The following is a 15376-nucleotide window of genomic DNA, read 5'->3' as shown; positions in this document are numbered from 1 at the left end:
ATGCTAACTGAGGTGTGGCGGAGGCAGGGGAAACTTAAGCTGGATCCTAACCCTGTTCGGCTCAGTCATGAGACCTGGCAAAAAGGGGTATGGTAAGTCGAACACTATTTCAAAGGCTTATTTCCTCTCTGACAGATTTGGGGCAGCTCAGCTGGCAGTAACCTCGCTCCTGAACAGGGTTTGCATTTGGTGTAACTTTACACCCGGCTCTGCTTAAATCAGCTTGCGTTTCGCCAGCTTCTTGTGTACAGAATTCTCCCGAAGTGGCTATAAACACATGCAATTTCTTTCCAGCATGCGTTTTTTTAAATGTTTGATGGAGGTTCACTTCTGACTGACTTTCCCTTCACATTCCAATGCGTATTGATGGCCTCTCTCTTCATTATGGATTCTCTGATGTATCTTAATGTTTTGCTTTGGATGGGAAGCTTTCCTCACACTTGCTTAAGGCAACAGCTCTCCAGTGTCTCACCAGTTTCCCAACCTTTAGAATGGAGTTGGCAGGAATTGAACCTTGGGTGTTTTGAACAGAATGTACCTGCCTAAATTCCTCCCCTTTATGTAAATGGGTTTGCAAATCATGGTTTGCATTAAGTGTTACGTCTGAACAAAGCAAACCATGGCTAAGGCAATTTCCCTGTCCCTCTACCTTCTCTCTGGGCCTCCTTATATTCATCCTCTGTGAGCACAACCTTTGCTTGACATGCTAAACTATGGTTTTCATTGCATGTTTGCGATCTTAACAGAATAAAGGCAACAAACTACAGTTACAGTGGTACCTCGGGTTACATACGCTTCAGGTTACAGACTCCGCTAATCCGGAAATAGTACCTCGGGTTAAGAACTTTGCTTCAGGATGAGAACAAAAATTGTGCTCCGGCAGTGTGGCGGCGGCTGGAGGCCCCATTGCTAAAGTGGTGCTTCAGGTTAAGAACAGTTTCAGGTTAAGTACGGACCTCCGGAACGAATTAAGTACTTAACCCAAGGTACCATTGTACTGCCAATCATAATTCTGTGGTTAAGCCTTAAGTGTATACTGGGCCAATATGTTAAAATGAATTTTCTGTAATGTTTAACTAACTAACTAACTAAATAAATAACTAACTATAACTAACTAACTAACTGGAGTCTGTTTATTCCACCTTTCCTACATTACAATAAGCACAATAAAATTACAAAAGTTGGAATGAAGCATGTTACAGAAATTTCAAGCCAAATTTGCATAGGCAAAGGAGTAACAGAGAAAGGGAAGTGATAAACCATAGGGGAAAAAAAAACAATTTCACATGGGAAATATACACTTTGGTGTTGTGTGTGTGTGTGTTCAAAGGACAAGGTATAGGAGACGTAGAAGCAATCACCACCTCCTTTATAAGATAAACATTTGTTTAACTCTGGGTGGGCACTTGGTTTAGTTTGCTTGTCCAAAGAATCATATAAGTTGTTTTTATCTTATATAATGTTGTCTATAAAAAGTGGTTCTCAAACCCTCCAGAATATCATTACTCTATGTCATAATGATGTGAGAGCCAAATTTCATCCCATAATCAAGTGCAATTACCGCAATTATATAAAAAAACCTGGTTTTACAGTTGTAATTCGCAGAAACAAGATTAAAAGGAGACAATTTGTTTTGATTAAATGTACAGTTTGCTTTTACTTAAATGTAAGCAAGAAAAGTTCATCACTGTGTACATGCCAACTCTCACATCTTGGCCTGGAATAACTTGTGTGTGTTGGAATGGTTTTGCTGTTTGCTATAGTTTTGGGGTCAACACCACCAATGCAATAAAAGCGCATATGGAACTTTTCCCGACTTTCCAGAGAGTGGGGGAAATTGTGCTTTACCAGAAACTCCTGTGTTTGCATCAGAGCTCTGTATTCCACAAGGATATTGTTGCAGTGCTGACTGTGATAATGGGAAGGGACGTTGCACAGTGGTAGACCATCTGCTTTGCATTAAGAAAGTCCTAAGAGTCCAGTCCCTGTTATCTCCAGGTAGGGCTGGGAGAGCCTGCTGCCCGAAACCCTGGAGAGTTGCGGCTAGTCCAAGTATTCAATATAGAGCAAGATGGACCTATGATCTGATCCAGTATAAGGCAGCTTACTATGTTCCTATAATACAGCGAATGCAGTGCTGTACTTAGACACTTTTAAAACCTGTTTCTGCTCTCTCTCTTTAATGGCACAGAGATGTAAGGGTTATAGCTCAGTGGTAATTCATCTCCTTTGCCATGTCATGGATGCTTTAGCTGAGATTCCTGCATTGCAGGGGGTTGGACTAGATGACCCTTGGGACCCCTTCTAACTTTATGATTCTATGAAAGTCTCAGGTTCAATCCAAGCATCTCCTGTCTGAAGCAGTGGAGAACCATTGCTAGTCAGTGCTAGGCAAACAAAGAGTCCATCCATATGGCAGCTTCCAATGATTCTATGGAAGCAGGGAATTTGTCTCCTCTGGGATCTGCTGTCTGAAACTATTGCATCCTGTTTGTTCGCCTTAACTCTAGCTTTGAGTGAATATGGAAACCCCATGCATTAAACTTGCAAAACCCACTTTGGACTGGGTGTCATGGCAGGAGAAGTGGTATGACCCACTATTTTTGAATTTTGTAGCTTTGAGTTTTCATAGAACTGTACAGCTGGAAGGGACCACGAGGGCCGTCTAGTCCAGCCCCCTGCAATGCTGGACTCTTTTGCCCAACGTGGGACTCAAACCTATGATCCTAAGAGCAAGATGGAACCAATGGTCTGACTCAATATGAGGTGGTTTATATGCCCCTGTGTGTGCCTGCATCGAGTAGGTAACTGGAGAGGTCTTCCAAGTCAGATTCCAGGCAAGGGGCGAGCTCTTCCTTTTTCTTTAGTTCTTAGAAATAAATTCATGGCCATTTGCCTGGTTTAAAGAAGGCAGCCGAGTGGCTGCAACTAACAGCCAGTTAGATGTTTGAGTTGTTTCAAAATTGTGATTATTTGAAGAGTGGAAGCTGGCCAGGGGTTGCTGGCAGAGAGGGGAGGGGGGAATGTGTTGTTTCGTAATCTTAGAATTCCCAATTAGCAGTGATTTCCTCTTAAATATTCCAAATGCGCATTTGTGTGTCTGTGTATGTATACCCTTTTAGATCCTCCTACCCCACCAACCACTTTCACCGTATCCTTTCTGCAGCTATCAGTTCTCTCTCTCTCTCCCTCTGCTGAGTTCTCAGACTTGCTCTTCCCACTCTGTCTAGCCTCCCAGCCTTAATTTATTCAACTCCCACACTTTTGCCAGCCTTAGCCAGCAAGTGCCAGAACTTCTGATGGAATGCTTTTGCCTCGGGCAGTGTTTGTAGCCCTGCTGGTGATCAGCGTTGTTGCTCCTTAGGGAGCTGATAGATGGGCACAGTGCCTCTTGCCCACAATTGGGTTTCTGCTTGGTTGGGAAGGGTCATTGCAGGGGCAGTTGTGGGACAGTCTAATTCAGCACTTCCTGTGCTGCAAGGAGGCTTTTTATGGCTATTCTAATCTCTTGGGCTGACTTTTGTTTTTGTGTATTGCAGATAAGCATGGCTGAACCAGGCTGTAGCTTTCGAACTGTGTTCTGGGGTTCCCTGAAATCCTAGCAGTGGGTGTTTTGTTGGGGATAGGGAAACATATTCAGTTCTGTTCCCATTTATTAAAGGGGGGAATCTTACCAAATTTGCGCTGTCCATAACAATGTGGGAACCAAGACACAGCCATCATTTGAAATTTGCACTTGCCCAAATTTTGCAATGCAGTTAACCAACCAGTGTTAACAAAAATGCATATATTAGGGGGAAAGTGTGTGTAAAAATTAATACATTGGTGAATATAACACACCAAATGCATTATACTGGGGAAAATTGCTTGCAAAAAGGTGAACTCGATACCAAACTACACAAATACGGTTTTTTAAGGGGGCGGGGCAGGGAGTGCTGATAAGTGTTCATGAGGGGTTTTTTTTTTGTGTGGGGTGGGGAAAACAATTGTCAGATTTCTGCAGAAATGTGGAGATTGGAAAAATGAAAAAGGGAGAGAACCACAGTACAGTGGTACCTCGGGTTGCAAACGCTTCGGGTTACAAACTCCGCTAACCCGGAAGTAGTACCTCGGGTTGAGAACTTTGCCCAAGGATGAGAACAGAAATTGCGTGGTGGCGACACGGCGGCAGTGGGAGGCCCCATTAGCGAAAGCACGCCTCAGGTTAAGAACGGTTTTGGCTTAAGAACGGACCTCCAGAACAAATTAAGTTCGTAACCCAAGGTACCACCTTCCATCCCTAGTCTTTTGTAATAATATACATTGCCATACTAGATTGGCTTCCTTGTGTCCTGGCTCTCATGGCTGGACAAAGAACTCGTAACTCCCAGCTTTATTTCTGCTAAAGACTTTAATGCACAGACTTTAAGGTAGATAGGCGTGGCACAGGTTACAGGACTGCCTGCACAGGTGTATAAGAGTTATAGGTCCATGACTAAGAGTAAGAGTAAGCTAAGACACTGATCTAACTAGTGATACGTCCCTTGCACTTTCCTTTTGAAGACCAGGGTGGGCACAGTTCTTAACACAGCAAGTGGCCAGGGTCATAGGACTGGGCAGGTAAACAGGCACTCCTTTGAATGAGTTGGGCCTGCAAGGTTTCTTCACACCATTGCTGGTGCCTCCATGTCCTTGGAGATGGAGGTGGTGTTGGAGCCAGCTCAACATCCAATTTACTCTTAATGGCCTCTACAGAAGGGGGAGGCTCCTCATTGACAGGAGGCACCTGAGGTGACTGCAGTAGGAGGCAGCTGGCTACAGGTGTCTTGTATTACAAGGGTGGAACAATCCTCCACTGACCTGCTTGGTTAGCTCTCCATCCTCTAGACCAGGGTTCAGCAGACCTTGTGGGGGGCCGGACTATATTTTGGAAAAAAATAATGAATGAATTCCTATCCCCCACAAATAACCCAGAGATGCATTTTAAATAAAAGCACACATTCTACTCATGTATAAACACCAAACAGGCCCCACAAATAACTCAGAGATGCATTTTAAATAAAAGGACATAGTCTACTCATGTAAAACCACGCTTATTCCTGGACCATCCGTGGGCCGGATTTAGAAGGCGGTTGGGCCGGATCCAGCCCCCGGGCCTTAGTTTGCCTACCCATGCTCTAGACTGCTGCCCCTTGTCCCAGGCTCAGACCCTTAACTGGGGTCCTTTTTTAACCTCTTTCATCCTCCTGGGCCGCTCCCTAAGGCTTATCGCTTTCCTCCTCTGGAGGACTCCAAGATAAACATGCCCACCACAGTTCCTTCCTGCTACAGTAGACAAACGGGGGTGGATTTTGTGTGTTTTTCTGCACCTTATCACTACATGTGAGGTGACTCTCAACAATGTCCCACATGGAGGGAGGGAGTGAGTGTTTGGGTCCTAGAACATGTCCCAGAATCCTTTGTAGTTCAGAGGGGTTCCCTCCCTAGGAGGCGAGAGATTCTCTGGCAGGCAGCTTGATGCGTGGAAGTTGCTACCAGACTGGTTTCTAGAGGATGATGCAAAGTAACAAGGGATGCGTTTTCCTGGCTTGTTATCTCTTGATGAAACAGAATGATAATGAGATCTTTGGCTGCTCCGTGCTGTCTTCAAGCAGCGCCTTTGCCCACAAGGCCCTTTCTTCCCTCTAGTCTGTTGTAGTGATCATCAAACCCTAACGATGGGGCAGTGGCGTTTTGACATGGCATCGTTCATTTGCAGGGCCTTCCTGTCGTCGCCTTTCAGGGGCAAGCTTATCTGAGTTGACAGCTGGCCATTGTTCTCACTTGTTGTGGATTCTGCAACAGTTGTGCCCTCTGCAGCTCCCTGGTTTTTCTGAATGGAATTTGTGCAGAGAAGAACTGGAAGCGTTGGCTAACAGCGGAGGGAGAAAGCAGAGAGAGTAAGCCCAAACACGTCAGAGACAGAGAGAGAAAGAAGGCGATGCCTCTGAATAAACAGTTGCTGAGGCTCATGTACTCCTTGTTGGCTTCTCATAAGCATCTGGCTGGCTACTGTGGGAACAGATTCCTCGACTAGATGGGCCTTTGGTCTGATCCAGCAGAGCTATCTTTATGTCATTTTAGCTGGCACCATAGAGTGGCATTTGGGCTTGCTAGTCATCCTTCCTCACCCTGACAAAAACACATAAATCACAACGTATTTGGACCACTGTAGCTCTGTGGGGTTCTGTGGGGTTAAACAGTGCATTGCTGGCATATAAGTGGTCCAGCAAATGGCAGTAGGGGGGAGCAGTCCTCTAGAAGAGAGAAGAAAATATTCTAATCATTATGATAATGGACAGAGTTTTAGGACTGGCCACAGAGTAAAAGGCTGCTGGGATGTTGCCCCCCTCCTGAGCAGAACAACTACAAGCCATGGGAAAATGAGGCTTGCTAAAGCCATTGGACCAGTACCTTTCCCTTCCCTTCCCATTTGGGGAAAAAATGCTGCTGCAGCTGTTGGCCAGTTGTTAGAAACCAGTGTTTCCCAAACCTGGGTCTCCAGCTGTTTTTGGTCTACAACTCCCATCATCCCTAGCTAGCAAGACCAGTGGACAGGGATGATGGGAATTGTAGTCTGAAAACAGCTGGAGACCCAAGTTTGGGGAACACTGCTCTAAAACTTTTGAGTGGGGGATGAACTGACCCTAATCACAGGTCCAGACAGCTCAGTGATTTATCACCTTTCCACTTTTAACAGAGCACTTATCAAAGAATAATTTTTAAAAGAGCTTTCATAATAATACATTCATGAAGGTAAACTACAGCGGAACAAAACAATAAGCTAGGAAACCGGCAAGGAGAAGGCAAGGCAAATGCTTGCCTTAATCAAACAAAAACTGTCTTGACTTGGCAGTCAAAGGCCAAAAAAGAGAGGGCAGGATGAGTCTCATGGGGTATGGAGTTCTGAAGTCTGAGTGCTACTACAGAGATGACCTCTCCAAATGATTCCAGGGATGGGCAGGATTCTGGGAGCTGGTCCTTAAGGCAGAGGAGGATTTAGGGGAGCTTGACTGGTTTACCTGCTCTGGGCGCCGAGCTGAGATGGCGCCACAATAATGACAAACAGTGGAAGGCCATCAATTTTTGGCATTGCGCAGGGCACCACTGAAATTCTGAAGCCCAAAGTCCACCATTTCTTAAGGCTTTGATGGGTGGTGTTTTGCACTGTATTCAGAAGCAGCACCTTAAACTGTGCCTGGAAACAAACTGGCATCCAGGACAAGATGGTGTGATAGCGACGCAGCATTCCGCACCAACAGAACTTCTGAACGCATTAAGAGTAATGGGCTCAAGTCTGTCTTGCCCACTAAGTTCAGTGGGTCCCCTCTGTGTAAAACCAGCACCACATGTTCATTGCAAATTGCATTCCTTCCACGGCAGCCAGCATCCAATGCTGTTATCTGTATTTATAAAATCTTGTTTCCTCAGGGAACAAGGGAACAAAACCTTTGCTTTACCTTATTGGCAAGTGTTCGGCGCTGATAAGAGGGGTAACTTTAGAAAACTCTGTAGCTCTGAGGAATAGTGGCTGAAACACAATGGGCTATGTTTATGGCTAGCACCCTGATCCTCTGAACTGTGATCAGGGTGGATGCAGCAGATGCAGGAAAGGTGGGCACAGATGGACCGAATAGAAATATGCTCTTCACTCACTCATTCAGCCTGCTGCCACTAGAATCTTAAGAGTGGCTCTTGCTAGGTTCAGGCTGCATTATACTGAGGCAGACCATCTGGTCCATCTACACAATATTATCTACACTGAATGGCCTTGGCTCTCCAGGATTTCATTCAGGAATCTCTCGTAACCCTAACTGGGGATGCCGTTGGGGACTGGACCTTCGGCTTGCAAGGCAGCTGAGCTATGGATCTTGGCTGTCACACTCTTGACAGGCTGGTTCAGAACAAAGATCCATCTAGGTTAGCCCTCTGTTTCCAAAACTGGATAGTCAGGTGACTTTGGTAAACATGCCAACTGAGACTGGTGGAGGCAGCCAGCCGCCCACCCCATTACCTCCCATGATTTATTCAGAGGTATTCTGCACATAGGGACGCGGTTGGCGCTGTGGGTTAAACCACAGAGCCTAGGGCTTGCCAATCAGAAGGTCGGCAGTTCGAATCCCCGCGACAGGGTGAGCTCCCGTTGCTCGGTCCCTGCTCCTGCCAACCTAGCAGTTCGAAAGCACCTCAAAGTGCAAGTAGATAAATAGGTACCGCTCCGGCAGGAAGGTAAGCGGCGTTTCCGTGCGCTGCTCTGGTTTGCCAGAAGCGGCTTAGTCATGCTGGCCATATGACCCGGAAGCTGTACGCCGGCTCCCTTGGCCAGTAAAGCGAGATGAGCACCGCAACCACAGAGTCGGCCGCGACTGGACCTAATGGTCAAGGGTCCCTTTACCTTTTTTATTCTGCACATGGAAGTTCCATTGAGTTGTAATTGCTAAAAGCTGTTGATAAAACTGTTCTCCTTAAGGAAGGTCCACTTCTCTGCCTCCACTGAATGTTCAAGTAGCCATCCCATGGAGTTCTTTTGTCCAGGGACAGCGTCTTACAGTGGTTTTGGTCCTATCTCCAGAGTCGGTTTCAGAGACAAGCTTTGGGTATTTATCTCTTGGCCTCCTGGAAGTTGTGCTGGGTGGGGTGTTGCAGAATACTGTCCTGGCCCCAGTGCTGTTTAAGCCCTTGGGAGCAGGAGATTTGGGATGAAGTTTCATAATTTATCAGTAACATCTGAACTGGAAGAGGCCTTGGAAGCCCTGGGCTGGTGCCTGTTGGCTGGGTGAGGGCCAAATTCTGGCATGATGGTGAGCAGTCCCTAACTCCTGATAATTGGTCAATTTCCTGCTTTGGATGGCATCATCCTCCCCCCGAAGGAACAGATTCATAGTGTGGGGGTGCTCTTGGAACTGTCCCTGTCAGGTAGAGGCCCAAATAATAATAATATTTGTACCCCAGCCACCCTGGGTAGCTTCCAGCATATATAAAAACATAACAAAACATTAAACATTAAAAACTTCCCTATACAGGGCTGCCTTCAGGTGTCTTCTAAAGGTTGTATAGTTCCTTGACATCTGATGGGAGGGCGTTCCACAGGGTGGGTGCCACTACTGAGAAGGCCCTTTGCCTGGTTCACTGTAACCTCACTTCCCACAGTGAGTGAACCACCAGAAAACCCTTGGAGCCGGATCTCAGTGTCCGGGCTGAACAATGGGGGTGGAAACGCTCCTTCAGGTATGCAGAGCTGAGGCCATTTAGGGCTTTAAAGGTCAGCACCAACACTTTGAATTGTGCTTGGGAAAGTACTGGGAGCCAATATGGCAATTTCTGGACCAGGATAGTTTGACCACTATCCTCTGTGTGCTGGTAGCTCTCAAATTGGATTGCATTCTGTGCAGGAGTTTTCTTCAGGCTGATGCAGAAACTGTAGCTGGTGCAAAAAGTGGCAGCTCAGCTGCTCCTAGGGGCAGAATATTGCTATCATATTACACCATCTCTGAAAGAATTGCACTGGCTGCCAATTAGCTACTGTGCTAAGTTTAAGGTGACGGCACTAGTATACAAAGTCCCATACAAAATACCCAACTGATCCCTGTGTTCCATAGGAGAGGGCATCTTGAAGATATCATCTTACCAGGAGGCCCGTTCTGCTCAGTGCAGGAACAGGGCCTTTAGTGTGGTGGCACCTACCCATGGGAGCTCCCTCTCATTACATCTGAGACAGGCACCACCTCTATTTTCTTCTCATGCCTGTTGAAGACCTTTTCTCTTTCAACAAGCCTTTTGAGTGGAGATTTTTTTTATCTCAGCTAAGGTCTGCATTGTATCTGAATGGTTTTTATGTATGCAATTTTTATGTATGTTTTTATTGTGCTCTGAAATTGCTTTGCAATGCTTCATAGGAAGCGATTCATAAATGGAATTAATAATGATAATTTGTCCTTTTTTAAAAAAAGCCATCTAAGCTAATGTCTGTGGGTGGACCCATTAAAATGGTCTGCACATTTAATATGATTTTTTGGGGTCAGCTGATATTCCCTCTGGGGCTTCTGTGGAGGTGGATGCATGTGTAACAACAACAGGAGGAGGACGAATTTTGTCCCTGTTGAAAAACTGCTTCCCTTCCCTCTCAGGTTTTCTCTCTCTTCAGTGGTGCCTCTCCTCCATCAAAATGATTCAGGAGGAGAAGGGAAGGTAAGCTGTCAGGCAGATGTAAAAACATGTGAAACATCACCATGAACATTATATGATAGCATTTGAAGTGCACCTGTAGCCTCACTAACACATTTGCCCTTCCTCTAAGCCTACCATTTGTTAGCAGAGATGCTTAATGCTTGTCGTAGCAATGACAGAGAGCTAATCTCATTTGTATCCATCTTGTAGACCCAACGTATGTGGATCACGTTACAATGCCTACTGTTGTCCTGGATGGAAAACATTACCAGGTGGAAACCAGTGCATAGTCCGTAAGTCATTCTTTGCTCTTTATTTCAGATACCAGTGTGGTGTAGTGGCTAAGAGTGGTGGACTCGTAATCTGGTGAATCGGGTTCGCGTCTCCGCTCCTCCACATGCAGCTGCTGGGTGACCTTGGGCTAGTCACACTTCTCTCTCAGCCCCATTCACCTCACAGAGTGTTTGTTGTGGGGGGAGGAAGGGACAGGAGAATGTTAGCCACTTTGAAACTCCTTCAGGTAGTGATAAAGCAGGATATCAAATCCAAACTCTTCTTCTTCTTCTTCTTCTTCTTCTTCTTTGGCGATCACTCGTAGCCGAGTAAGATTGTCTTCCATAAACACGGTTTTAACAACGAGTCCGTAATAGAGGAAATGCTTGCTAATGTTTTCCCCCAAACATAGCTAAATCCCTCCTGTCATTTCAGTGCCATTCCCATATGCTTTCATTTTTTCCTTTCCATTCTATGGCAGGGGTGGGGAGCCATTTTCAGCCTGAGGGCCACATACGCTTATGAGGAACTTCGGGGGGCCACATGCTAGTGTTGGGTGAGGCCAGAGGCAAAAGTTGGCGAGGTAACAGGCCATTGTTAACAAACAACACCGACTCTCCAGCCTAAGGTGCCAGGTTGGGTTACAACAAATTATATGTGATTCTTACCTTTGTAAAGTAGGGTACATTCTAACCACATGAAAGCAGGCCTAGAGAAGACTCCTGAGGGTAAGATAGGCCTGGGAGAGGCTGTATTTGGCCCTCAGGCCTTAGGCTCCCCACCCCTGGTCTGTGGTCTAGTCTGTTTCCTGCTGGTTGTTATATGGAAGGTGCGTCAAACAGCCTCAGCATGGCAATTGCAGCTACACACATAGGAGCGTAAGTAGGAGGCAAAGAAGACCTCTTTGCCATCCAACAAAAACACGCAACACTCAGCCATTTGCCCTGCTTTACAAGAAACATTTTTTCAGAGCTGTTTCTCAGCGTTATACTTCTGCTGTGTTATTGCAACCCACACAATCTGTGGCATTAATGGTTAGATAGGAGCTTGGGTAAGGAAGTGCTCACTGGTGGATCAGTCAAGAGTGGGCAAACATGGCACACCATTCCCAACACTTCTATCCTTCATGCAAGGGCTCTCACACTGAAAGTGTTAAACATAACGCAGCCTTTCCCAACATTGGCATTTATCCCTTACGTTCTCCCCTCTGGTAATCCACTGCAAGTGTAACTTAGCTTTATCAGTGTTGTCCTTGGGTGTGGCACCTCAAGAAGGATGTTGAGGAGCTGAAAAAGGTTCAGAAAAGGGTAACACAAACACTCAAAGGGGTTAGCCATGTTCACCCACCCCAATTGATCCTCTGGCAAGCACCTCTGTAGAAGTGCCTTCTTCACCATTAATACTATAGATCCTCCGGCTTGTAATAACACCTCAGTGGAATGATAAGTATTTGAATTTCATTAAAAGGGCACACCTGATCATGTTTTTCTCAGTCAAAGCCAATTAGCTGAACCAGGTAATAAAGAAGCAATCAGCCAGCAACCACAACAGTATATAGTTGTCCACTGCACAACCGAAAGGCATGCTCAACTGTTCCATAGGGCATTCTTACAAAACACAGTTGAAGTTCTGCTATACAAACTTCCTAGGGGTTAATTATCGTGCTTATAGTTTTCAGACCATGCTTTTGTATATGATGGCACATAGGGGTAAGGGGAAATGGCAAAACTTTTCAAAATGGATCATAGAATCATAGAATCATAGAATTGGAAGAGACCACAAGGGCCATCGAGTCCAACCCCCTGCCAAGCAGGAAACACCATCAGAGCACTCCTGACATATGGTTGTCAAGCCTCTGCTTAAAGACCTCCAAAGAAGGAGACTACACCACACTCCTTGGCAGCAAATTCCACTGTCGAACAGCTCTTACTGTCAGGAAGTTCTTCCTAATGTTTAGGTGGAATCTTCTTTCTTGTAGTTTGGAACCATTGCTCTGTGTCCGCTTCTCTGGAGCAGCAGAAAACAACCTTTCTCCCTCCTCTATGTGACATCCTTTTATATATTTGAACATGGCTATCATATCACCCCTTAACCTCCTCTTCTCCAGGCTAAACATGCCCAGCTCCCTTAGCCGTTCCTCATAAGGCATCGTTTCCAGGCCTTTGACCATTTTGGTTGTCCTCCTTTGGACACGTTCCAGTTTGTCAGTGTCCTTCTTGAATTGTGTTAGTTTAAGATGTAAGAGTTATTTTAGCATTTCAGGTCTGGAACAAAAACAACCCCACCATGACCATTTCTACACTGCAAAACACTCCTTTCTTTTTACTCAAGTGTACAGGACTGCAGATATGTGAAATGTAATGTGGGGATTGACCCTAGGACCAATGAAGAGCCATTGAATGTCAAACTGCATACATACTATGCCATTAAGGCACATTTCTCTGCCCTTTCCATAGAATTCTGGGCTCTGTAGTTTATCCCTAGCAAAGTTACAGTTCCCACCAACACTTTAAAAACTACAGTGCCCAGAATTCTCTGAGGAGAAATCTCTGCTTTGTATGCACTTTGAAGGTGTAGTATGGAGCCTCAGTCACTCAAGGACAGATAAGTAGCTGTAAACCATTCAACATTAGTGCCTAAAAACCATCAGAGTGCATGCTAACCTGCTTAAAATCTGTTTTTCTGCTTATACCCCTTTTGGGTTTTTCCTCTCTTCCCTTACAGCAATCTGTAGACATTCCTGTGGAGATGGATTTTGCTCAAGACCGAACATGTGCACATGTCCAAGTGGCCAGATCGCCCCTTCCTGTGGCTCAAAGTCAGGTATGTTTTCTAGGGCTAGATTATTCTTATGCTCTTGAATTGGCAGTGTGGTGTGTTTTAACTTGAAAGTAACTTGGTAGTTCAGACAACTAAACACTGACTCAGTATTAATCATTTACCACAACTAAAGGAATCTTGGGTTCTAGCTATTGCAGACATTCCTTATGGCCATTTTTTTAAAAAGTAACAAATACTATACAAGTATTGGCAATTGCATTTGGCTCGCCAGACGCTATATGCTTTTTGAAAAATTGGTCGTGCTTGCAACAGAAGTCTAAATTATTGAGACAAACAAGAGTTGCTAGATATTTCCTTCTTGCTTTTTCTGTGAATGCCCTTGCGGGAAACCACCAGGAAAGGCAGACAAGGATGGCTTTTTGTGGGAGTTAAATGACCTGGCATTTAGATATTTGGTATTAATTGCCCTTCCTTCCTTCCTTCCTTCCTTCCTTCCTTCCTTCCTTCCTTCCTTGTCAGTGGCATTGCTCTTTTGGAATTGGCCTATATTATTTTTAGTGGGTTCATAAAATAGCATGAGATTAGGGAGTAAAAATCAGGGTCAACATTTGTAACAAGTAAAATAATAGCAGAATCATTCAGGGCAGAACTCATCCCCATTTATAGGCAACATGGGTTGTGTCTATTACCAGACCTCACACTAGCAGTGATTGACAGTTTGAAAGGGAAGGGCCATAGCTCAGTGGCAGAGAACCTGCTTTGCATGCAAAATGTTCCAAGTTCAATCCCTGGGATCTCTAGGTAGAGCTGGGAGATACTTTTTTCTGAAATCCCAAAGATCCACTGTCAGTCAGTGAAGGAAAACCTGAATAAGATGGAACAATGATCTGACTCACTATAAGGCAGTGTCTTTTGTTTCAAGCATTGTGTAGGCTACTTGCTTTCTTCATTTATTCATTTGCAAGGCATATTAGATGGGCCTATGCAATGCTCCTACCCTTTGTGAGATATCCACCGGCAAAAATGAAAACCAGGAAACCAAGCTTCCCTTTAAAGCCCTTTAATTGTTTTGGGGTACTAGCAGCATTTTCTTTCCTTTTTTTTAATCTGGCAACTAGTTTTGATAGTTCTCCAACAAAAGCTGAGATTAGAGCTCACTGTGTCCTTGAATAAAACCACAATTCCAAAAATTTCTCAAGATGTAATGAACTGCAATACTGGCATGGTTTGCACAATGCTGGAAGCCAAACTGTTGCTTGCTGGGACTGTGCAGACGTGTGAGCTCTTGGAGAGGAGAGTTCATATACTTTTCTCCTGCCTAGCCTTTTTTTATTCCCACACTGCACTGAGCTCAGCCATCCAATGTTACTGCCTTACATTGTTATTGCATATCACCTGGGTGAAGGCACAGCAGATGCTATGCATGACTAAGACATTGATCCAATGACTGGCATGCCCCCTGGGCTCCTGCCTCCCTAGACATCTCTGAAACTTCCTGGAGACCAGATGAGGCCCAGCCCAATAGGCCCCTCCTAGGGATCATCTGATTCCAGCCCCTCAATCTGGAATCAGCTTCTTAATCTGACCAGCCTCTCCAGGACATCTCCTTGGCGGTTCATGATAACGCTGGTCTAGTGACTAGACCAGCCTTTCTCAACCTGTGGGTCCCCAGATGTTGTCGAACTACAACTCCCATCACCCCTAGCTAGCAAGGCCAGAGCTCAGGGATGATGGGAGTTGTAGTCCAACAACATCTGGGGACCCACAGGTTGAGAACAACTGGACTAGACTGAAACTTGTAAGCGCAAGTCCTCTGAAATATCATTTGCTCCATTCTTGTTATTGTCAGAACGGCCCCATGTATGAATGCTTCTGGCAGAATGAAGCATTTATTCTACTTTGTTATTCAATCACAGACCTCTCCAGCGATTCATTGATAAATAAAACGTAGCAGAAATACCACCCCCCTCCTTAAACTAAGCAACAGCCCAAGCTGCTTAAAACTTCACATCTGTTCTTTCCTTGCATCTCAACACTGAGACATGGCTGGCGAAGACAGTTTTGGATGCCTTAAAACATTCCGGACCCTCCCCTGCATTTATCCTTAGACCTCACAGATGTTTTCTGGCAACTTGGT

The 15376-nt window shown here is 45.2% G+C and overlaps 1 protein-coding gene across 4 annotated transcripts in view; it reads left to right on the top strand.

The window, feature by feature from the left end:
* FBN1 (fibrillin 1) overlaps positions 1-15376 on the top strand; it is a 217779-nt gene that overhangs the window by 17947 nt on the left and 184456 nt on the right. For all 4 annotated transcript variants that reach the window (XM_082198198.1, XM_082198199.1, XM_082198200.1 and 1 more), the window contains 2 exons: positions 10396-10478; positions 13183-13281. In XM_082198198.1, coding sequence (XP_082054324.1) covers positions 10396-10478; positions 13183-13281 — 182 coding nt within the window. The remainder of the gene's footprint in view (positions 1-10395; positions 10479-13182; positions 13282-15376) is intronic.

The sequence above is a fragment of the Podarcis vaucheri genome (assembly GCF_965113315.1).
Source record: "Podarcis vaucheri genome assembly, chromosome: 14".
NCBI classification, from domain to species: Eukaryota; Metazoa; Chordata; class Lepidosauria; order Squamata; family Lacertidae; genus Podarcis; species Podarcis vaucheri.
Note: the sequence above shows the minus strand (reverse complement) of the source record. Positions and strands in the feature narration are given on the sequence as shown.